Source organism: Falco rusticolus, chromosome Z (genome assembly GCF_015220075.1).
Source record: "Falco rusticolus isolate bFalRus1 chromosome Z, bFalRus1.pri, whole genome shotgun sequence".
Classification (NCBI taxonomy): domain Eukaryota; kingdom Metazoa; phylum Chordata; class Aves; order Falconiformes; family Falconidae; genus Falco; species Falco rusticolus.
Genome location: NC_051210.1, coordinates 73115149 through 73138851, shown reverse-complemented (window position 1 = coordinate 73138851; position 23703 = coordinate 73115149). Strand labels below are relative to the sequence as shown.

At 59.5% G+C, this 23703-nt stretch overlaps 2 protein-coding genes across 16 annotated transcripts in view; both read left to right on the top strand.

Annotated features, from left to right (window-relative positions):
* The window catches only part of TLN1 (talin 1), a 35182-nt gene extending 31577 nt beyond the window's left edge, over positions 1–3605 (top strand). For all 4 annotated transcript variants that reach the window (XM_037373498.1, XM_037373495.1, XM_037373496.1 and 1 more), the window contains 5 exons: positions 227–352; positions 488–550; positions 796–978; positions 1640–1765; positions 2399–3605. In XM_037373498.1, coding sequence (XP_037229395.1) covers positions 227–352; positions 488–550; positions 796–978; positions 1640–1765; positions 2399–2530 — 630 coding nt within the window. In that variant the 3' untranslated portion in view covers positions 2531–3605. The remainder of the gene's footprint in view (positions 1–226; positions 353–487; positions 551–795; positions 979–1639; positions 1766–2398) is intronic.
* A 3593-nt stretch (positions 3606–7198) lies between these two features.
* TPM2 (tropomyosin 2) lies at positions 7199–21252 on the top strand. Of its 12 annotated transcripts, none has more exons than XM_037373786.1 (9): positions 7199–7433; positions 8527–8652; positions 15048–15181; positions 16211–16328; positions 16451–16521; positions 17293–17368; positions 17500–17562; positions 17896–17965; positions 19708–20941. In XM_037373786.1, the coding sequence occupies exons 1-9, from the start codon at positions 7320–7322 to the stop codon at positions 19785–19787; spliced, it is 852 nt and encodes a 283-aa protein (XP_037229683.1). In that variant the 5' UTR covers positions 7199–7319; the 3' UTR covers positions 19788–20941. The 12 variants fall into 12 exon arrangements, with proteins under 12 accessions (XP_037229683.1, XP_037229680.1, XP_037229681.1 ...); XM_037373783.1 differs by lacking the exon at positions 19708–20941 and adding an exon at positions 18273–19060 and having other exon boundaries at positions 7200–7433; XM_037373784.1 differs by lacking the exon at positions 17293–17368 and adding an exon at positions 16769–16844 and having other exon boundaries at positions 7204–7433.
* Positions 21253–23703: the final 2451 nt, after the last annotated feature.

Below are 23703 nucleotides of genomic sequence, written 5' to 3'. Positions count from 1 at the left end.
TCAGTCAGGTGTGAAGACCCATCCGACAGCTCATCCCTCTTCCTGCGTTCCTGCTGCCTTCCACATCCCCAGCTTGACTTTCCTCGGGCAGCCTGCTCCCTCCTGCACCCCACAGCCCATAATCCAGCTTTATATGTGCCCCCTCAGCCCCCTGCAGCCATCATCCTGCTCTTCTCCGTCTGTCCCAGCACCCCTGCCTGGACTCACACCCTGTTTTTGCCTGCAGCAAGCAGACGAGAGCCTAAACTTTGAGGAGCAGATCCTGGAAGCTGCCAAATCCATTGCTGCAGCCACGAGTGCCCTGGTGAAGGCAGCCTCAGCGGCCCAACGAGAATTAGTGGCCCAAGGAAAGGTAGGGTTGGAAGAGGGAAAGAAAAAATGTAGGACTGTGATAGGTTCTCCCTTATGGGGCTGCTTGTAACCCTCACGCCCCATGGCAACAGGTGCATGGGCCAGTGAACCTCACTCTTCCTTTTCTTCCTTGTAGGTGGGCGCCATCCCTGCGAACGCAGTAGATGATGGACAGTGGTCCCAGGGACTCATTTCAGCCGTGAGTATCAAAGTCATGCTCAGGGGACAGGGGGCACCCTCCTCTTGGCCCCTGCTGCAAAGATGAGGATGTTCTGCCGTTGCACTTCTTGGTGGAAGAAGCAGCCATGCTTCTTGTTCCCTCTCCCACCACATGTGGATGGGGTTGGCTCCATCCCATGTCCTGCAACCTTCTTGGTGCCAGGCAGGGCATACCCTCCCCAGGGGAGGCTCTTGTACCCCTCCTGACAGCTTGTCTTGCCATAGGCACGCATGGTGGCTGCTGCCACCAACAACCTATGTGAAGCCGCCAATGCAGCAGTGCAGGGCCACGCCAGTGAAGAGAAGCTCATCTCTTCTGCCAAGCAAGTGGCTGCCTCCACAGCACAGCTCCTGGTGGCATGCAAGGTGAAGGCTGACCACGACTCAGAGGCCATGAAGCGGCTCCAGGTGAGTCCCAGGCTGCCCCTCCAGCCCCAGCTTCCTCCTGCCCAAGGGGTCTGTGGGAATGGGGTAAGCATATGGGTGCTCTCCAGGGATCACGCTCCCTGCCTGTGTCCCATCAGCAGGGAGCTCACTGGAGCACAGGCTCCAGGTTGCTTGGACTTCACTGCTCTCTGTGTGCTAGGTGTGTGATGCTGGGCTGCTGAGCTGGGTGGCGTTCAACGATGTTGAACTGGCACAGGAATGCCTGAAAGGCATGCACTGCATCGCTGGCATTTGAGAAGTTAATGTTTGGGGGGCATGTTTTGTAGCACCCTTAATCCTCAGAGGCCATGGCGCACGAGGGGTTAATGTCCTTGCACTGGGGGGTTAACGTGGGGTCCCAGCGCTGGTCCCTCGGGGCCAAGGGCTGGGGAGGGTCAGCAGGGCTAGCCCCCAGTCCCTGCCCCACAGCTCAGACAGAAGCCAGAGCCCAGCTGAGAGGAGCAGCAGCGCCTGAAATGGTCATGAGCGGGCAGCAAAGCCATGTAAAGGAATCCCTCGCACACCCGGCTGCCTGCCCTGCCTGCCAGCCTGGCCTGGGGCAGGGGTTCGTTCACCACCCCCGGCAGCAGTTGTACCCCGGGGTTATGACTTACGTTTCCACTCCCCCTCTTCTCCGCTGCAGGCTGCTGGCAATGCAGTAAAGAGAGCCTCAGACAATCTGGTGAAGGCAGCGCAGAAGGCAGCTGCTTTCCAGGACCATGATGAAACGGTGGTGGTGAAGGAGAAGATGGTTGGGGGAATTGCACAGGTGAGTAGCGAGGCTGCTCTCATGGGTCAGGGGCAGCTCTGGCTGCCACCACAACCAGTGTGTGCCTGTCTCAGGAGCACGTCCAACCACCCACTAGCATGGGGCATGTCTTTGGAGAGCATCAACAACATGCTGCAGGTGCACCCATCCCACCCAGTGTGTTCACCCTCATCCTGTGACATGTAGCAGTGGTGTAGCTGGTGGTGGTGCACGCTCCCAGGAGTGTTAACGCCCTAGCTTCTCCTTGGTGCAGTGCCCACACCATCCCGGTGTCCATGACGTGTGTATGAAGGGCACAGTGTTGGGTAAGGGGTAAGAGCTGCTTGGCATGGGGTGTCACTGGTCCCAGCGCTGCCCCCCAGCTACAGGCTCGCAGCTGAGAGCCTCTACGGGGCCCGTGGGGCTGAGACCCGGGAGCTGTGCTGCTCCCCATTGTGTCCAGAGGACTCTGGTCCCACCACAAGGACAACAGCCCTCATGCCTGGGGCCGCGCCAGTGCAGGGAGGCTGTGGCTGTGACGGGGGGAGGAAGCAGCAGCCAGAGAGCCGGGCTCTGGGGTCGGCATTGACCACAGCAGAGGCTTCAGCCATCCCTGTCAGAGACAGCTGTGACTCTAGGGCTCTCTACTGGCAGATCATCGCCGCCCAGGAGGAGATGCTGCGCAAGGAGCGGGAGCTGGAGGAGGCACGGAAGAAGCTGGCCATGATCCGGCAGCAGCAGTACAAGTTCCTGCCCTCAGAGCTGCGGGACGAGGAGCAGAACTGAGCCCCACGCCCTCCCACTATACGCCGCACAGACTGCCGCCTGCCAGCTCCTATTTAAGACGATCAGCCTCAAGCGAAGGGCTGCCTGGGCTAGACCAGAGCTCTGCCCGCACCCAGAGCACCGGGACTAACCCAGCCACTGCTCCAAGCCGGTGCCGCACCAGCAACTCCGCTTCGCTGCCCAGCCCACCTTCCCACGCACACCCAGGGCACGGCCAGAGCGTCCGGAGGGACCTGGCTGGGGTGGGAGCTGGTGCTGCACCGGCTCAGGGCTCACCCCCCAGCCTCAGGGTGCGGGGCCAGAGAGCCCTCCATTACAGGGGATTTTTCCGTGTGCCTTCTTTATTCCTACTCGTGCTCCTTTCTTCCCGCTTCTCCGTGCAGGAGGGGGAAGAGGCGGGCGGCTTGCCCTCTCCTGTGCAATGGTGCACAGGGAGCAGCATGGTCTTCTGCTGAGCTGTCACACGGAGCTGCCTTTTACCTCCAATGCCTTATTGCTGGCTGAATCTTCTTCCTCCTCCTCCTCTTCCTTTTGCTCCGTAGCTTCCCTGGGAGGCACTGAGCGCCACCCCCCCCCCTCCCCCCCCCTCAGCCTGGGCCTCTCGAGCAGGACTGGAAGCCACAGTGCCTCCGCTCAGGACTGGGGGGATGTGATGGGTTCATCCCCAGAGCTGCTCTTTGCCTTCCCCCTGCCCACAGCCCCAGCCAGCTCTGCCTTCCTCCTCCTTTCCAAGTGCCTGCATTGTTTTCCAAGATCTGCAGTATTTTTGTAACTTTTCAATTTCTCTAGTATTGAGCCTGCAGCTTTCGAAGTTCATTTATTCCCCTTCCCAGCTCATGCCCTGCCCACTAACACCCAGCTCTTGCTGGGGTCCTGCAGCCCAGCATCCCACCCCTCCTTGGCTCTGGGACCCCCCCTCCCCCTCCCCCTTTGCACTTGCTGAGGCTTCTCTCACTATTTTGATACTTCAAGCATCCCATATTAAAAATTGAAGGAAACCAGCTTGGAGTGGAGTAGGGGATGCCAATGTCTCCTTGGAAAGACATGCTCATCAATAAAATCTGGTTTTCCTGCTTTCTCGCCACCTGTGTATCAGCTCGACCCCCCCAGCAGAAAGGGAGGGCTGATGGGCAGGGGGGACACGGGCGCCTGCTCTCCTGGCAGAGGCAGGGGGATGTGTAGCAAGGGTGCTTATACAGCATGGAAAATATTTGAGGCATGTCCAGCCCCAGGCACCCAGCAGGCTGGACCCCTGCTGCCAGCCATGTGCTATCCCTCGCAGGTGCTGCTGGGGGGCCACCACCACGGGAGGGGGGCCTGGGGGTTTTGTTGCTGGGGGCTTTGGGGAGGAGAGGGGCAGCTGGGCTCCTGGCGACGTTCCTGCTGCCAGCTGAAGATATCCCTGGGTAGGGTGCTACAGGGGTGCAGGTAGGGGACCACCTGGTGGCCCACTGGTGTGAAAGCAGCAGCCCTTGGATTGCTGTGGGTCCGGGAATGTGGCTTGAGCCCTCCTGGCTCCCTGTGCTGAGCTCACGCCCCGAAATAGCCCCCTGGGGCTGACCTGCGCGGGCAGCAGCTGCCCTGAGCGTGTCCCCACCTGTTCCCACCCTGTCACTCAGTGGGGATTCGGGGGGACCAAGTGGCAGGGGGACAGGCAGGGATGCTGCAGGGTGGAGCGGGGACGTGTCCTCTGCCTCCAGGACCCATACCTGTCAACGTGAGCTACAAGCATCGTGGTGAGGGCAGCATCCCACTGCATCCCAGTCTGCGACCCCTGTCACCTTGCGGGCATGTCACTGGGGGTGCGGAGGGGCTGTCCCCCCTGGGACGTTTGCCTGTGGCCAGGCTCCAGGGTGGATTTGTGGCTCTCGCAGGCATCCCAGTCCTCCCAGCTGTCTCCTGACAATCTGCGCTGACCTGACCCGGCACCAGGCTGTCACCCAGGTACCAGCGGTGCATGGAGTCCCTTTGAGTCACCAGCAAGGACAGTGACTGGGCACAGTGTGGCAGCGGCCCGGGCCTCATTCTGGCATCCTGGGGCCAAAGGAGCTCCAACACCCCCAGCAGAGGGCTGCAAGCACATCTGCTGCTGTGTCCTCTGGGCTGGGGTACAAGGGACCCCAGTAAGAGCTGGGCGTTAGCGGGCAGGGCATGAGCTGGGAAGGGGAATAAATGAACTTCGAAAGCTGCAAGGGGTGGTGGTCCAAACACCAGGGGAGGGACATGGGGTGCAAATGGTCCTCTAAATGTTGCCCACTGGAGCAAGGTGTTGCTTCAGTAGGCAGGTTTGTGCAAGCACACACAGAGGCTTGGAGCTGGGACACCACAGTCATGAGGTGCCTGCGCCTGTGCCTCTGCAGGGACCCAAATCTGGGTATGTGGGAGGCAGGCAGTGCAGCCACAGCCCAGCTTCTGGGGCAGCCCAGGGACAGCACAAGAGGCTGTGGCATGGCTTGCATCCTGAAAGTTCCCATTAGATGGCAAGACAAGCTTTTCCCTGGGGGTGCAGTCAGACCCTCGAATGGGGCACAGAAGGGGGTCCCCATCCTTGGAGACCTTAGCCCAGGATGGGGCAGCAATGGGAGGGATGCACACCCAACATGCCTGTGCACCCCCATGTCTCAGAGGTCACCCCAGAGTATGGCCTTGAGGGTAGACTCATGGGCCTGGGCACTTGGATGGCCCCAGCTGTGCCAGTCAGATGTGGTCATGATGCTTGGAGCAAAGGGGAGCGGGCAGCAAGGGAAAGCTGCATCCTTTGCGGGGACACCTGCAGGCTGAAGCCCTGCCTAGATCCAGAGCAATTGCCTGGCTGCTCACACCATACACATCATAATCTTTCCCCTGTGTGCAGAGCCTATGAAGTTGCTCTGGGCCAAAGCATCCCACAGAAAATCATCCATCCTCACCCAGGAATGGTGGAATATAGATCTTCCCCCTCCCCTTGGAAGCTGCGTGCTGGCGGTTACTGACTCTCCTTGTCCAAATATGTGCCTAATTTGTCAGTATTAATAGCTGCTCTCCAGAGTCCAGCGGCAACTCTTTCTGCTGCTTTCCCCATGGTGCCAGCAGCCCCTCAGTCCTTGGCTGCTCCCATCCCTCCTATGTCCCCAACGGCCCAGGGCCGAGGGGTCCTAGAAAGCCACTCTCTCCAGCTCTCAAAAACTTTTTGCTCCTCTCACCTTGGAGAACTGGTGCTGAAAAGTTGCGGCAGGCAAGGACTGGATGCAGCCCTGGGGCAATGGGCTGGGGGAGCCCATACACCCCCCCTGTTCTTGTCCCATCCCAGTGTCCCCACATGTTGCACGGCTCCTGCGGCCCCTCTGCCAGCTTCTCTCAGCCCCCCCAGCCAAGAGCCCACCCTGCAGCTGGGAATGCACCAGAAGCATTTACAAGTGTTATTAAAGCATGGGTTATTTTTGGAGGAGCCAGGATCTGAAGGGTTTGCATTTTTTTGCCTGTGGAACACAGTTTACTTAGAGCAGAAAGACGGAGAAGGGTGACGAGTTGTCTGTGTGCCCTGTGTTTCCATGAAATGCCACCCTACGGGCTGTGCACATGCCAGGTGTCCCTGTGGGTACAGGAGATGTTGGCACCTGGGTGCAAGACAGCAGGGACGTGGATGCCAGGGAGCCTGCACAGAGCTGGGGCCCTCCTGCCCCATCGTGACACAGTGACGGGAAGGTCAGGGGCTCCACTTGCTTCTCTCCTGTTTTTTTTTCCCCATGTGGGCAGTGCCATCTCACAGTGTCCCCAAGTGCAGTCACAGCCGATGGATGTCCCTGAGTGCAATCACAGCCTGAGAGTGTCCCCCAAGACTTCACTGCCAGCCTGTGGGTATGCCCAAGTGCCATGCCAGCCCCTGAGATGCCCCTAAGCCAGTGCCAGCAAACAGGGTCCCTCAGGCCTCAAGGTGCAGTCACAGGGAATGGGGTTTGTCGAGGACAGTGCCAGCCCTGCAATGTCCTTTAGCATGGGGACAGCTCTGGCTAGAGCAGAAGCAGGTCCCAAGCCCCGGGGGGGCTGGCTGGTGGTGTTTCTGGAACTCAGTAATAGCACAATGCCAGCCCATGCAGTCCCCAAGGTGCTGGGGCAGACGTGGCATGTTCCCCACCATGGTGAGAGGCCATATGGGGTTCCCCCCAACCCAGTGCCACCGAGGAAGTGCCACCAGAAATGGCCCTACCAAAGTGACCTGGGGTGACCATAGCACAGTGCCCCCAGGCCCCTAGCACATTGGCCTGGGGTGTCCCTTGACTGGTGCCACCGAGGTGTCCCTGGAACTGTGCCATGGGTACACTGGGGTGTCACTCACCCAGTGCCACTGGGATACCCCTACTGCAGTGCCTGGGGCGCCCCTCACACAAGGGTGTCCCTCTCCCGCTGCCACCAGGGTATCCCCAGTGCCACCGGGGTACCCTTGGTGCTGTGCTCTGCAGTGTCCCTCTCACAGCGCCACGGCCCCGGCGCCGGGCGGGGACACCCCCCCCCGCGTCCCGCTCGGTGAGGGGGCCAGTGGCGACCAGTCCCTAAAAGGTGCTGGCGGGCGAGGGGGCGTGACCGGGGCGGGGTCTGCCCGGCGAGGGGGCGGGGCCTGCCCGGCCCGGTCCTCCCCGGCTCTTAAGCAGCGCGAGGGGCGTGAGCGTAGTACCAGTGCTCCCACCGCCTCCCCCGAGCTCCCTCCCCGGCCTCCGTGCCCCGCTGCTCCCGCTTGCCCCTCGGCCCTCCACGCCCCGTGCTCCCGCCGGTCCGCGCCCCGCCGCCGCCCCGCCGCCGCCCCGCCGCAACCATGGAAGCCATCAAGAAGAAGATGCAGATGCTGAAACTGGACAAGGAGAACGCCATCGACCGCGCCGAGCAAGCGGAGGCCGACAAGAAGCAGGCGGAGGACCGCTGCAAGCAGGTGAGTGTCCCACCGATTCCAGCGGCATTGCCAGGTAACTGCTGCCTTAGAAATCTTGAGCCCCAGGGACTCTGTCCTGCTGGGTGTCCAGCTGGGACACCCTCCGCCCTTGGGAAGTGTAGCCCTGGGGACCCTGTCCCAGTGGGTGCCCAGTGCCGGAGACCTTCCCATTCTGTTTCCAGCCCGGGGTCCCCTGTCCTAGGGGTGCCCAGCCCCAGAGACCTCCCCTCACTGAGTTTCAAGTCCGGGGACCCCTATCCCTGGGGACCGAGGACCCAGGTGACCAGCCTTGGAGACTCCTGTCCTGGGGGTACCCAGCCCCAGACATCTATTCTCACTGAGTTTCAGGCCCAGCAACTCCTGTCCTAGGGGTGCTCAGCCCTGGGGACCTTCCCATGCGGTTTCCAGCCTCAGAGACCCCTGTCCTAGGGATGCCCAGCCCCAGCAGACTCCCCACACTGAGTTTCCAGCCTGGGACCCGTCCTAGGGACCTTGCCTTGCTGAGCTTCCACCCATGGGACACCCTGTCCTAGGGGTGCCCAGCCCTGGGGACCTTGCCCCACTGGGTGTCCTGCCTGTGGATCTAAGGTGTAGGGATGCCCAGCCCTCGAGACCCTGCCCCACTGAGTGCCTGTCCCAGGGGACCAGCCTGTTACCCTTCACCACTCGCACTGGTTTTCTCAAACATGCCTTATCTCCATGGGACACTCCGGTGCCACCTGCTTATGCCTCTGCCAGGGAGACTGTTGGGAACAGCATACTCCTACCCCAGCCACATATTGATGGGGACCTACTTGGTGCCCCCCAGAGCTATGTCTCCCAGTCTGGACCACTCCAGTCCCCTACACAAGGAGGGACCCCACCCTCCCTTACCCCTGCCAGGCTCAGGGATCCTGGGGACTACTCTGGTCCTGGGGAGCAAGGGCTCCCTGAGGACATGTAGACTCAAAACTGACAGAAGGAGTGTGTCCTGGTGCTTCTGCAGTGTCCCCAACCTGGGTGTCCCCAGGAGAAGGATTGCCACCCCGCTTTCCCCCTTAGCCTTGTTGGCACCACCATCACCCCTGACCTCTGCTCTCTGTCCGTTCCCCAGTTGGAGGAGGAACAGCAGGGTCTGCAGAAGAAACTGAAGGGCACAGAGGATGAAGTGGAGAAGTATTCTGAGTCAGTCAAGGAGGCCCAGGAGAAGCTGGAGCAGGCGGAGAAGAAAGCTACAGACGTATGTAGGCATGACAGCAGCCCCTCCCCTACACGGGTGCTGGACCTTGACCATGGGGGAGGGGGGGGGCGTGCAGTTGTGAAGGAAGAGGGGGGCCTTATATGGAAAGCATCTGTGGGGAAGACTGTCAGGATCCCATTCCTGCGACGTTGACTCTAAACCAGGCTGAGATGCAGGGCAGGGAATCGGACGGATCCTACTTGGGGTGCGGGGGCACCACGCCAACTGTGGCGGGCACCACTCAGGTCCTGCTTGGAGCTTTGTGGGCATCCACCTGTCCAGCTCCCCAGCCCTAATGGCGACGAGTGTCCCAAGCTGTGTCACTGGTCCCCAGGCACGCACCTCAGCAATGCTTGTAGGAAAAAATCTCTGGCACGCACTAAAATGTGGCAGGAAAACAAAAAGAGTAGAGGAATGGAAAAAGCTCTTGCCCATGGCCTGCTGCTGAGTGCTGGCTGCAAAGAAGGATGCTCGGGGTGCATGTTGGGGACTCGATCATTTTGGGGTCCACTGTGCCACCCTGTACCCTGGGAAGGGCAAGGCCAGGAAGAGTTTTATTTAGTGCCGTTACTGATGTTTCTCCTGGGAAATGGATACCACTGGGGAGATGTTAGGAAGGTGTTGAAATTGGCTGGTGCCCAGCCAGGATGAAGGGTGGAACAGCTGTGTGTGGCCACAGAGCCACTCAGGGATGGGGTATAACGACCTGTGGTGCCACACAGGGTATTTGACACCCTATAAATAAATCCTCCTTTTGATAGCCAGTCCTTCTTTCATGAAAACCAACCCTGGAAACTGGAGGAGAAGCTAAAGGGGAGCCGGCTGGAGCACAGCCAGCAGGGCACAGCCAGGCTTTTTAGGATTGAGAATATTCAATCTCAGCTGGTTTATGGAGCTAAATGGGGGAGATGCGTCAAATCTCTGAGGTGGCCGCCAAGGACGGGTGAGCAGACAAGGGCAAGCAGTAGCAGCACAAGTACCTGGGGCAGCCCAGGGAGTGGCCGGGGTGGCTCCCCAGCCTTGTTTGCTGGCCCTATAGACCTGCCTCAGTTTAGTTAGATACTAAACCAAGTAGTTAAAATACTGAAAATCCTCTGGAAGGGCACATTTATCCCAGCATGGGGCAAGCACGTCAATCTAGGCAGGATCACTGCTCTGTGTAGTGGGGCTCACACTGGCCTGACTGGATCCATGCTGGTGTGGGACAGGGCAAACTCAGTGTGGGTTCTGGCTGAGCGTGGATGAGATGTCCCCAGTCAGGGGCGCAGAGGAAGGGGTTAGTGACAGCACTGGGCAGACATCGGCCATGAGGTGCAGAGTGGTTTGCTGCTGGCAGCGGGCTGCGCGATGCCATCCTGAGCAGGCAGAGTGTGCTGGCCTGCTCTCGGTCCACCGTGGCTCGGCAGGTCCGTGGGCTTCAGCACGGAGTCCCATCGCAGCAGCTACGGTGAGCAAGAGCCGCTGACCTCTCTAGGGAAAGGCCGGTGGAGGAGGCACGGGGAAGGAGCAGCCTCAGGGAGGGCAGACTGGCTGCAGCAGGTGGAGCGCATGGGCAGGGCTGGGTGCCCACCACCAGCATGGCTATCTCAGGTCCTTCCCAAAGCCTGGAGAGACTGCACCATGCGTAGGGCTCTGAGAGTCACCAAGTTCCCATGCCAGGGACTTGTATGTGCTGACAGCACTAACTGCCAGGGCTCTGTCATCTCCTCCCTGCAGTGAGGTGCAGCACAGCTCACAGCTCCAGTGGAGGAAGCACAGGGTAGACCCCCAGAGCCCACCCACCCACTTCCCCAGGGATCCTCATGCCCCTCTTGGCTGCCAGGACACCATGTGCCTGTGAGCACGGAATGTCCCCAACCCTTGGCCAGGTCGAAGCCCACCACAGTGATTCAGGTGGGCTCCTGCTCTTGGCAAAAATGTCAACAAAGGGCTCACAAGAATAAATCTCCCTCTGCTTCGGTAGTGCCCTGCCTCTTGCACTGGATAGCAGTGCACGAAGCACACGGGGATGGCACTAAGGGATGGAAGTGCAACCCGCCCCAGGCACCTGGAGGGGGGTCAGATGGTGGCGCGGACCGGGGAGCACCTGACCCCTGATCAGCAGCTCCGTGGTGCTGGCAGCCTCTTCCCAGCAGCTCTGGGGGGCCACCGTGGCCCCACCACCCCCTGTACCCAGGAGGAACAGCCTGCAGTACCTAGGGCAGGATGCGGGTGGGGACTGCTGGACATGGCGCAGTGCAGAGGGCGGGTTTAGCCAGAGAAGACCCCTCCAGCCCCAGGTGTCCCCAGCCGGTGGCCTATCCCCGGCCACCTCAGCGGGACTCGGGGAAACTCCACTGTTCCCAGGCCATGATCCCAAAAGCTTCACCCAAGTTCCCGCCCCAGTTGCTCTCCCTGTCCGAGGCTTTGCTCTTATTTGGCCATTCCCCGAGCCGGTGGGAGGGAACGGGGCTCTGCTGGGAAGTGACTGCATCCCTGGGTGGGGCCAGCGCAGGAGGCACCCAGCCTGGCGCTGCAGGACCAGCGTGGCTGCCCCCCAGCATGCCCCCATCTCCCTGCAGCCAGCTCACCCCCAGCCTATTGCTGCTGGGGACCCCCGGTTCTTCCCTGGGCCCCGTGTGCCGGCTTGGGGGCACTGTTGCCACCCAGGTGTCAGAGTGGCAGTGGGGCAGGATCGGACAGGACTGAGGCCAAGCCCAAGGCTATGTCCTCCCCGGGGGACCTGCAGCTCTGCCTCTTCCATGGCCGCTTGGCCGGGGGCCGTAGGGCTGCAGGGCACTGCCAGCAGTGTGGCTGGGTCCCCCCAGGACCCCTGGCCCTGAGGGCAGCAGGTGGTGTCAGCTTGGGAACTGGAGTCCCTGGAGGCAGGTGTGAAGTGCAGCTGGGGCTGCCTGGGAACTGTCAGAGCTCCTTAAAGGAGGATTGAGTGCCACCAGTGTCAGCTTCTGATGGATCCAGGCATGTGCCCTGGCCAGGATGCAAGGCTAGGAGCTGGGGGACTGGCATTCACCCATAGGACAGAGCCCCTGGGGTAGCTCCATGGTAGACCCTGTGGGTCTCTGTGGGCATGCCGGCCAGGTCCTCACTGGAGGGAGCAGAAGCCAAGGTGTTGAACCTGGCTGTGCTCCAAGGCTCCAGCCACAGGTACCCTGGGAGGATGCCTGGGAGTGGGCTTTGCCCCATGCCTCTCATAGACGTACCTATGGTCCCTATGGGGGGAAAAAGTCCTTGACTCCCCTCAGCTCTACAGCAGAGGTGGTGGAGAGCAGAGCCTGGGGAGCATCCATGGGTATACTGCTCCTGCACCCAAGGAGGCTTGCAGAGGCCAGGCTCTGGCACACCCAGGCACCCTGGGCCCCCTTTTTCCCCCCAGGGCGGGGACTCTCTGGGCTCCTTTCCATTGCTCTGGGGGATGTCGCTGGGCCTGTGTACCCCTGCTGGCGGGCACTATGCACCTTGCCCAGGGAGGGAACTGTGTGCCCTGCCTTGGTGGTGGGCTGGAGTGGCTGTGTCCCACGTCTTGGCGTTTACTGTGAGCCCTGTCTGGGGGTACCATGTGCCCTGCCAATGCGGACTCTGCATTTGCCTGGGGTGACACCATGCACCCTTGTCGCAGGTGGGGGGGACAGTGTGCCCAGCCCAGAAGCCAGTGTGCGCCTTGCCTTGGGTGAGTAGGGACAGTGACCCCTGCCTGGGGGGGACCATGTGTCCTGCCCAGTGGGGCACCCTATGTCCTGTTGGGGGGGGGGGGGGGGGGGCACTGCGCATCCCTGCCGATGTGGGAGCTGTCCCCTGCCGGGGGTGGGCGCCGTGCACCCCGCCCGGAGGTCTCCGTGCGCTAGCGGCGGCCCAGGTCGGCCGGTGGCAGCAGCAGCAGCGGGAGGAGGAGCAGGAAGGGATGGAGGCAGGGCGGGCGGCGGGAGCGGCCGCTGCCTGAGCGCTTCCTGCCCGAGCCGGGCGGATCCCACAAAGGGCTCGGCGGCGCGGCCTCACCGCCGGCAGCCCCCGCCATGGCCGGCATCAGCTCCATCGACGCCGTCAAGAAGAAGATCCAGAGCCTGCAGCAGGTGGCCGACGAGGCGGAGGAGCGCGCCGAGCACCTGCAGCGGGAGGCCGATGCCGAGCGGCAGGCCCGGGAGCGGGTAAGGGCCGCCGGGGCGGGGGGGGGTGGGGGGTGGGGGCCGTGGGGCGCCCCGGCAGCCTCCCGGGATAGGCCCCCCGGCGGAGGCCCCTCCGCCGGTGCCCTTCTCCGTAGGGTGACCGCAACCGCCCGCCCCCCGCCCCGGCAGCCGGGGGGTCCCGGGGGAGCTGGAGGGCGCTGCCGCGCGGGTGCGGTGGCATCTGGCGAGAGCCCCTGGGGCAGGGGGCTTGGGGCAGCATCCCTGCCTCCGGGCTGCCTCCTCCAGCTGCTTCCTCCGTGGGTCTTGCGAGGGATGCTCCGTGCCGTGGGGCTCCCGGGGCAGCGGGGAGCAGTCAGCGGCCAGCTCTGCCTTGGCTCTGCTTGGGGCCAGCCAGATCGTGGGAAAGGATCCGCTCACTTGGAGACCGGCAGCATACACAGCTAAAAATCCCGTGCCCAGGCTCTTGTCTGGCTTCCAGTGGGTTCAGCGGTCCCGGCCACAGCAGTCACAGAGGATTCAGCTCTCCGGCGTGTCCCTTTGTGGGGACAAGCCACCCCTTCGTGCTGCCACCGAGCAAAATTTCCACTCGGGCATTTCCAAGCTGCAGCTTGTTCCTGGATTGGCTTTTTTATTGTTTTTGGGACTGGTGGTTTTCTTCTTTCTTTTTCCTATGCCCACTCCTTTAACATTCTCACCATATCAGGCACGGCAGAGCTGGGTGCGGTACCGGGCTGTTGTCACTTGGGCTGTGTGCGGAGGAAATGGCCCCTTCCTGCAGCCGCAGATCGGGTTCCCCGGTCACTGGGAGCTGCTGGAGAGCTCACATTCCCAAGTATCCATCTGGGCAGCTCTGACCCATATTGGGGGTGATTCCCTGGGAAAAGAGCTCTTGATGAGGTGAGGCAGATGCCACAGGCAGAGCATCTCCTCACGAGGGCCTGTCCCAGCTCCTCATTGGGTGGTCTGGCTGGGGATGAGCTCTCGGTGAGCCTGGAAAAAGGGTTGTTCGTGGGGTAGAGGTGGCCGTTGTGCCAGCTGTGGGGCTGGCCGCCCTCCCGGCATACTGCTGGGCTGTCCCACTCAGAAAGGTGTTGGCTGTGCCTGCCCCCACCCTGCCAGCTCACCGTGGGGGACTGTGGGTGCTCAGCGGGGCCATGCAGAGTGACAGCCCCTCACTGCTCCCACAGTCCCCTTGCTTGGCCAATGTCCCCTGGGGCATTCCTAGTGCTGGAGCACAAGGCTGGCCAGGGCTGGGCTGGGCACTGCAGCTGGCCAAGCCTGCTCCAGCCTGTGAATAAACAGGAGACATTATAGCCTGGGTTGGTGCATGCCTCCCTGTATCTTGGTGCACTAGGCTGCTCCCTGTGGGTGAGGTCTTACTGCCACCCATCCCTTTGCACCCCGGGTTTGTCTTCCCCACAGCCCGCCTGCCCCTGCTCCATGGGGAATGGGGCTGGGAGCTGCTGAGGCAGTGTTTCCCGGCAGCGGTGATGGAGCAGGGCTTCACAAATGGAAAGAGCGCAAGGCCAGGCATCGAGGGGCTGGCTGGGGGGGCAAGGGCCACCACTTCTGGCCAGCCCCAGCTCCTGGTCCTGTGCGCAGGGAGCCTGGGAAAGCAGTGGGTCCCAGTTTAGTGGGCCCTGGCAGCTGCAGCTTGGCCAGGCACCAGCCCACGGAGGGCCACTTGCTCCATTGCCCCCTGTGCTGTGCTGTGCATCAGCTGGAGGGGGGGCTACATTTGGCTTCAGGTTGCCCCATTGTGCAGGTCGGGGGAGGGGGGGGGGTTATGTCCTGCAGGAGAGGCTCCCGGCTCACTCCACTGCCTCCGTAAACAGGAAATCCACAAGCGTCTCTACTCTTCTTTTCAGGGCATTCCTCCCCCTTTACTCACTGCTCTGCAAACCCCAAATACCATCCTCATTACAGCACGGCTGCTTATGGCCACTCTACCCCCGTGAACACACATCATCTATATCCAGGGTGGGAGCTGGAGGTGCGAGGATGCAGTGAAGGGGCTGCATGTGTGTGGCTGGGGTGCGTGGCGGGGAGGAGTCAGTGTCAAACAGGGTGCTAGGGATGGAGGAAACCCCATTGTCCTTGTAGAAGGATGAAGGGATGCATGGTTGGGCATCCCATTCCAGTGAGCATTGACTGGCTTGTTGCACAGTGCCAAGGGGTGTTTGGGATATCAAATGAAGAAGTAACCACTGAAAATGCTTTTTAAATTATAGATGTATGAAACATGGGGTTATTGATGGGTTTCTGCTTTCCCAGGCTGAGGCTGAAGTGGCTTCTCTGAACCGCCGTATCCAGCTGGTGGAGGAGGAGCTGGACCGAGCCCAGGAGCGCCTGGCCACTGCCCTGCAGAAGCTGGAGGAGGCTGAGAAGGCAGCTGATGAAAGCGAGAGGTGGGATAGGAAGGGACAGCAGGGGTGGCTTCAGGTGACCATTAATTGTTTCACAGTGGGGTCCCTCTGAAGTGACCTTGGGGGTTTGTGTTGTTTTTCCTGAAGACCCCAAAGGAAGCCACAATGCGGAGAAGTCCCCAGTATCCAGGCATTCTTAAAAAGGCTTTGAAATTTCAAGGGAACTCATAAATCCTTGAAATATTTCATTTGCAGTTTATACAAATATCAGGCTGTAACTGAAGCCAGAGCTACGGGAGCCTGTGTTGTGCCTGACAGCAGCTTCCTATGCTCCAAGGCTGAACAGCAGCCCAGGAAGGGGTATCTGTGTGTGGAAACCAGGGTCAGCTTTTGAGAACAAACCGTTCTCATTCAAAAAAAACCAGTCCTGTAAAGTGTGGCAAGCAGATTTCCCAGGCAGGAACCACTCAAGCAAGGACACTCAGGTTGATGAAAGTACCTGGACATGTCACAGCATTCCTGACAGTTACATGAGCTTTTCCCTCCATTGGCAAAGATCAGTTTGAACAACAGCATCCAAATGAGAGGGGAAGAGTCTGCAGGACTCCTTACTGTGGAGGTTCATAGGGGTTTGGTGATTCTCTGCTGGTGCGCATCACCCCTGAATGAGAAAAGATGTTGCCACGGGATGTCTTCTAGCATTTCCTGAAGGCTGCTGGCCTGTCAGGCTGCTTTTGTGCAGGTTGCAGCTGGCTCATCCTGCACTGCATACATTTTTCCCCACAAATGGTGGGTTCAGGACCTGCCTGCTTGAGAGGCCCCATAGCCACATCTCCTCACTCTGTAGTATGGCCCAGGGGCCAGCTCTGCTGCTGTAATTGTGCACAGGAGCATCTTTGGGGTACTGCTGGTGTGATGCTGCTGTGTGAGGTGGCCAGCAAGTGCCAGCATCCCTGGGTGATGTCCCATGTTTCTAGAGCTGAGGATGCTGGGTTCAGGCACAGCAGGCAGGAGGTGCAAGTGCCACCTCTACTCATGGCAATAACGTCTTCTGGCTTGGGCTTTCCTCAGAGGCATGAAGGTCATCGAAAACAGGGCCATGAAAGATGAAGAGAAGATGGAGCTCCAGGAAATGCAGCTGAAGGAGGCAAAGCACATTGCAGAGGAGGCTGACCGCAAATATGAGGAGGTGTGGGCCCCCTTCCCCAAGTCCTGACCCCCCAGCAGCACTCAGGGCCACCTCCTCACAGCCCTGTGCCCCCAGCTGGCGCAGGCATGAGGCTGATGTGTGCCTCTTGTTGCTGTTGACAGGTTGCCCGCAAGCTGGTTGTACTTGAGGGAGAGCTGGAGCGCTCAGAGGAGAGAGCAGAGGTGGCAGAGAGGTGAGCAGGGCTCCTGGTGGGCAGCGCGCGGGGGTCCCCCACAGCCCTTGCCCCAGATCAATGGCAGCCATGAGGATGGGGACGTCTGCATGGGAACAGGCATGTCCCTCCCTGGGAGTGGCAGGGTCTGCTATCAGGGTGGTCCCTGGGCTTGCAGGCTGGGGCAGGGCGATGCTGGCCTTCCAGCAGCACATCCTTGACCCTGTTCTCTGCTGTCCCCCACCGGGGTGCCCCCCTTTCACCCCAGCCGCGTGAGACAGTTGGAAGAAGAGCTGCGGACCATGGACCAGACTCTCAAATCCCTCATTGCCTCAGAGGAAGAGGTACTGGGGCAGGGGCGCGGGGTGACACGCAGTAGCCCCCCTCTCTGTCGCTATCTTTCGAAACGTGCAAACCACCTCTTTCCTCTCTGCACCACTGCCTCCACCGCCGACCTTTCCTCACCTCCCCCTTTGGCAGGTGCAGGCTGGGCACACTCTTCCATCCCTCCATGCCTGCTCTCCTCAGTGGGGCCAGCAGGAGCCTGGCCAGTGGTGATACACGGGATGTCCATGCAAGGAAGCGTGAGGAACGGATGAACGGATGTGTCCTGGCAGCTCCTGCTCATGGCAGCTCTGCTCCTTCTCCCTATGTGCTGAGTTTTCTCCTCTCTCAACTTGTTTTCTCTCTTTCTTTCCTTCTTCCCCCCACCCGCTGTTTCTGCTGCCCCCTCCTGCCCCCATCTCCTGCCCGCTCCTGCTTCCCCTCCTGGTGACCCTGCTTGGGATGTAGTAAATGTGGTGACCTGGAGGAGGAGCTGAAAATTGTCACCAACAACTTGAAGTCCCTGGAGGCCCAGGCTGACAAGGTAGGACCCGGCAGGGCTGCTGGGGCTGGACAGACTGCATGGGGTCTGGGGGTCCTGGGGTCTCCTGCTGGGGTGAAGTATAGCCAGAGGCATTCCATGGGGCTCATGGGTGCCTGTCTCTGTCTCTGCAGTATTCCACCAAGGAGGACAAGTACGAGGAGGAAATCAAGCTTCTAGGGGAAAAACTGAAGGAGGTAAGGCATGCGAGGCTGGTACTGCCTCAGCGCTGGCACAAGTTTGCCATCCCATGTGGGTTTTGACCCTGTTGTGCCTGCATCCTCTCATCATTCGCCAAACTGCAGCCCTGCAGCAAGCATGTCGGGTGCCTGGGTCTAGGATGCCCCCCATCAGTCTGCTCTGGTTTAGGGTGTGAGGGTTCATGGGGCCCTTGTTCCTTGCCTTTCCTAGGGGAGGGCTCATGGAGAAGGGTACCAGAGGTGCACACGGGGCAGATATGGGGTCTGGTGCAACCTACACTGTCCCTGTCGAGCCCCACAGCTCACCCTCTACCTGCTTTGCTCCCCCAGGCTGAGACACGGGCAGAGTTTGCAGAGAGGTCTGTTGCGAAGCTGGAGAAAACCATCGATGATCTAGAAGGTAAAATGTCCCTGCTGACCCTGACCCTCCTTCCTGGGGAGCACTGGCCACAGGGTGGCTTGTGCAAGGTGAGGAGGTGAGCAGGGATCCCAGCAATGGGGAGGCTGGATGACATCGTGTCTGCTGTGGGAGTGCAGAGCTGCTGGGGTCTGGGTTCTGCTCTCGGGTGGGCAATAGGGCTGTATGCACGCTGCCTGTGCACCCACACTCCTGCTGCCTCGGCTCCCTGCTCACAGTCACTCTCTCTCTCTGCTGCCTACTGCCGACCCTGCTCCACCATCTGCCCCTGCTTGCCCCCTGCCTGCAGATGAAGTATATGCGCAGAAGATGAAGTACAAAGCCATCAGTGAGGAGCTCGACAATGCACTTAATGACATCACCTCCCTCTAAGCCCCTCACCAGGCACCAGCACTGCATCCCCCTCACTGTCTGTCCCCTTCCCAGCTCAGCCACTTGCCTGCCTGGCCATCCCACTGCTCTCCCAGCCCACTCTGTCCTGCTCTGTTCTTCCAGGCCTGTGCCTGTTCATTGGCTCCTTTGGAACAGGAACCAGTCTGAGGTGTTGCTGCAATACCCCCGTCTGTGGGAAGACAAAATTTAGGTGCTTAGGCATGTCTGCAGTAGAGGGGAACAGCCTCTGGGACCCCCATGTGCCCATGTGGTTACAGGTCTGTGCTACAGTGTTGGCAGTGGGGAACAGGGCTGTGCTCCGACAGCTCCTTGCCTTGGCTGCTGAGCAGCAGGAGCATCAGAGACTCTGCAGCTGCAGGGCTGGGGGGTCACTTGCCTCAAACCCCTAGCAAAGGCCCTAGTGTTGCTTGCTGGTTCCAGGGTGGGAAGGACCGACACAGGGGAAAGCAGCACCTCTGATACCACCTCTGCTGCCAAAGCTCAGGGCTGGGGAGTGGAAGTTTGGGTCTAGCTGTGGAGGCAGACATTTCCCAGGCAGGCAGGTGGGCAGGCAGTCCTCAAACCCTGACCTCCTCCCTTCTGTCCTTTGCGCATCACTCTTCAGTTTGCATCTCATGACTTCTTTTATGTTCTGTCCTTCTGGATTACGAGTTGGTCTCAATAAAGCATTTTCTTTCCTTGGTTTCTCCTTTGTTTTCTTCATACTACTCTGTCCCTCATTTCCTGTTTGTCTCATGCAGCCGCTTGCAGTGGGGTGGTAGCAGGTGGCTGCAGACGGCTCGCGGCCATGGGACCCCCAGGATGGCTGTGGCTAAGCCCTGAGCAGTTCCTGCACTGCCAGGGTGAGTGGGACGGGGCTTTTCATGCCTCAGCCAGGGAAGTGACCTCTGCCATCCCCTGGCTCTCATACACATCTTTTCTCATTTTGTGCCATCTTCTCTATGACTCTTTTGGCCTGAAACAGCCCTTGTCCTCGCTCCCAGACATTGCCTGCAAGCAGCTACATCAGCCCTGGCATCTCCCCTGTATCGCCTTTCCCGTAGGAAGGGGCTGACCCTTCCCTTCAGCAGTGATTCCCTAATTGGGTCCCTGGTCCTCCTCCTCCTCCTTTCTCAGCATCGTACCCTGCCCCAGAACCCTGTTCCCAAACTGATGGACCCACAACCCTGTCCCTGTGTCAGGACTGCCTGCCTCCTCCTGCCACTCCAGCTTGTCTCTGCTGCTGGCTGTGGGATCTCCAGCAACGGTTTTGGGGAATGCTGTCTCTTTTCACTAACTTGCCTTTCTCTCTCTTTTTCCCTCTGCTGCGCTGATGTCTCTTTGTTCTCTAGACCGGTCCCAGCAGGAGGCTGAGAAAAACCGCGTTCTCACTAATGAGCTGCGGGTCATCCTTACTGAACTTAACAACTGAGCTGCCCAGAACTCCTGACCCCAGCCCAGCCTCCCTGCCTTGTTCTGGCCAGGCTGGCTCTGGGCTGGGAGCCCTTACTTGCTCCCTGCCAGGGTTACGTGGCATGTGGAGCCTTGGCTTGTCCCCGTGGGTGTAGCCACCCTGCTTGAGGGGGACAGGGAGCCCCTCTGGAGCTGATCGGTTTTTCCTGGGAGAGGAATGAGGGTTTTTGTGATGTCCTGGGACACTCATGTGGTGATGGCTGTCCCCCATCATCAGGCTGGCCCTGCTGGGGGAGGGACACAGTGATTTCTGTTGCTGCCTTCATCCCCTTGTCCCAGGAGCCAGCAGCCTCTTCCTCCTCACTGTGGTCACCCCAAACTGTGCAGGGAGGATCCCCTTGGAGTGAGGTCCCTGCATGGTGCTGGGAGGGCTGGGATAGGACCTGGGGACTTGACAGCACTTCCTGCCTCAAGTCTGGGGCAGGGGACAGGGAAGAGCCCAGTAATGGAAGATGGGGCTGGGTGGGCAGAGCTCTTATACAATCCCTGTCTCTAGAGGGAAAGAGGATGCCATTTGAAAGTGAACCCTGGAAGCTGCCTCAGCAGTGGGCTGCCTGGCAGAGCTCCTCCCTGAAGTCTTGTTAGCTCTGCTCCTTCTCTCTCTGCTGTTCTCTCTGCCTGCCCTCTGGGGCTGCCTCACTCCTTCATGGAGCACCACTGGATCATGCAGCAGGCGCTGGTTCTTCTCTTTCACTGGCTAAGGGCATACACAGCATGTAGTGGTGATGCCCTGGGGCTGGATGCGCTAGTGGCTGGCCAAGGAATGGTACCTGTCTGCAGCAACTGCATTGCAGAGGGACTGGCCACGGGCAGTGGGGCACCATGGGAGGATGGAAAAGCTGAAGAGTGGGGACTGCCTGTCCCTAGTGATCAGCCTGGGTGGTCTGGCCGCCCCAGCAGGTCCTGGAGTGGCTGGACTGATCACTGCTGGTGATGGGGCTGCTTGCATGGACCCTGCTCCACAGGGGGCCCCCACTCAGCTGGAGGCTGTTGCTGTACTGAAATGTCCATTTGTGTGTGTGTGTCTGTGCTTGGTGTGGTGTGGGTGGGTCTGGCTGCACCTGGATATACTTGGGCTGTGTCTGTGTGTGTGTGGCTGTGTCCCCCTTGTATTCACAGAGAGTCTGGCCAGTGCCAAAGAGGAGAATGTGGGCATCCACCAGGTCCTGGATCAGACCTTGCTGGAGCTAAACAACCTCTAAGCCTCCTTGGGAAGCCCCCATCCCTTTTCCCTACCCAACACATGCACCCTACTGGCATGCTCAGGATGTCATCAGCTGAACTTCCTCTTGGCCAAATCCACACATCCATTGAGAAGGGAAGCCCTGCAGCCTTACACCGTGTGTCGGGGGCATCTTGTCTGTGCACAGCCTGACTGGCTCTGTCCTATCTTCATGTCCAAATATTAAAGCCGTTTGACAAGATGGATGGGTGTGTTTGGTCCTTGTGGGCAGGTGTAGGCACTGGGAGAGGTGGTGGGCGTCTCCTTGCCCAGTTCACACAAGGTGGCTCTGCAGGGGCTTGGGTGCAGGGCAGGTATGGCCAGCCTGGGGATGTCCTCTGTAGCCTTGGAGGGCTGGCAGTGGCAACACACATAGTTTGGGCTGCGTTCCTTCATCTCCATCACTTCCTTCAGATGCACAGGAAACTTCAGCGTCTCAAGCTCAGTTCAAACTCGCCATCCTCTTCAAGTGCACAGTGATAGACAAATGTCAGTGGCATGTCCCCTTCCACAGCCAGCATGTTACCTGCTTGGCACCTGGGGAATCCACAAGGTCTTTGACCCCTCCCTGGAGTCTACTTCATGGTTCATGCTCATGATGCCATCTGAGAATGCATACAAGCGTGTGACCATGCATGCACTTTATTAGTTATCAGGGTCTTCTCCAGGTTAAGCTGTTTACCCTGTGTACTAGTTGCATTTTCTATTACTGTTGCTGAATGCCTGCCTGAGGGACAGCTGTATAAACTAGCAAATATTAATGCAGTAGGCAACTACTTCCCAAAGCATTCAGGAAGTTTCCTCCTGGGTTGCTGTGTTTTCTCCAACACAAAGAAAAGAGCAGCACGATGTGTCTCATTGCCATGACCGAAACGGGCTGGATTTCCTGGGGATGCCCAAAGTCATGATCTAGTCCTGCCCTCGACTTCAGGCCCTGCTGTGACATGCACCGAGCCCTGTTGTCCCACGCTACCCAGCGGATATCCCTCTAAAAGCACAGCCTCAGGCTGCCAGGAAACATAATTCATGCTGACCCCTTGCTGAGCTGGGCCATTGCCCCAGTGAGTGGCCGATCGGATAGCTTTCATTATCTGCTTTCCTTTACTTGCTGCGCCTCTCAGCTCAGGAAAGGAGGGTGGTGAGATCGCATGGCTTTCCTGCCCAGGTGCTGCTGGCCTCCTGCCCTCCCCCTAGCCTGGTACCTCTAGTTTGTGGCTCTCAGACCTTCTCCTACAGGGAAAAGGGCTCCCCTTGCATGGGATGCTCATTTTCTGGTTGTCCTCCCAGGGTGCGAGATCTGCCATGAGCTGCAGCCTCCCACCCTGGACCTGAACTTGGAGGGAAGAACAGTGTACGGTTTCCTGGCCTACCAAGCTGGCCCTGCATAAGGGCTGGAGCTTCTTCTTGGGTCTGCTGTGCTTTTCTGCAGCACACCAGCTGAGCCATTCCATTGTTTGGTCAAAGCATCTTCCAGGCAGGGGCTTGTCTGGCTGAGAAAGGAACAAGAGTGTAAAACCACGTCTTCTCTGGAAGCCTGCACTCTGCACTGCAAACAAGCCTGCCCTGCGTTCCTATCAGGGTGCGTCCCCAGCACCCGGTGTCTGGGTGCCCTTTGCCTTCCTGCTGGGACAAAGAGCCCTTTCACACCCAATGTTTTTCCCCGTTAGCTGCTGTTGCCTCCCGGTTTGGACAGTCCATTTAGCTTAACTGTTTATAACCTGCTGCAAGGGTCTTTTTTTCCTCTGGACTTTCTGTGGTTTGGCAGTGAGATCCTGGCTGGTGTTCCCATGTGATGCTCTGCCCCATGAGCCATGGTTCAAGTGAAGCTTTGCATTTTCTCCATCTTTCCACCCATCTCCTTCCCCACATGGCCCTGCAGAAAGATGCAGGCCAGGGGAAGCTCTGGGAACTGCTGGCAACGGAGCTTGACCTGGAGGCATGTCTCCCCACATGCATCACTCAGACCCATACTGAGGACCACAGTGCCTGTACCCTCCTCCTTCCCTTCCCTTGCACCCCTTCCGTTGGATTTCAACCTTTGGATTTGTTTATCTTGGCTGGACAGAGAGAAGATCTCCCTGAAGAACTTTCAGCCCTGGCGTGGGCTGCCACTCCATTGATTAACTACCACATTAACCTCTGGCAGTCTCTCACTTCCACTCCCTTCCCCAGTTTTCTCATTGCTCTGGTGCCTCATCTTCTCTCTGAACTTTTCCCGTTCAAGAGCATCACAGAGGCATTTTGATGACACAGGCTGGGCCATGCAGAGCTGAACACAGACCACCGCCACCTCACAGTCCCTCACTGCATTTACAGCCTGAGACATTTGGGTGAGGGCAGAAAGAGCTGTGTTGCCGAGCTGTGTGGGTTTTGCAGGGCTCTGGGTGATTTCGGAACAGGTCAGGCTGCCTAAAACCAAGTGCTTTAGGCACAAAACTCCCAGGCTCCAAACTGGTGTTATTAATTTGTCAATCCCAGAAGAGGACAAGGTAGCTGGAGGAAAACGTAGACAGCTGTAACCACATGGTGCCATCTCTTCTCTGTGCAAGTTAGGTACGCACCATATGCAGTGCTTGGTGCGGCACCCTACACTGTGGCTGTGCTTGCCCGAGCTGCGAGCGTGCAGCGGGCAGCACAAGAGGAGCGCACGGGC

Bases quoted from the DNA above. Each gene is read 5' to 3' on its own strand.
- TPM2 (XM_037373782.1), top strand. From the start codon at position 7,320: ATGGAAGCCATCAAGAAGAAGATGCAGATGCTGAAACTGGACAAGGAG. The intron at 16,522-17,292 runs GTGAGCAGGGCT...CTTGGGATGTAG, and splicing joins AGAGCAGAGGTGGCAGAGAG to TAAATGTGGTGACCTGGAGG. The intron at 17,966-20,947 runs GTAAAATGTCCC...TTGTATTCACAG, and splicing joins AACCATCGATGATCTAGAAG to AGAGTCTGGCCAGTGCCAAA.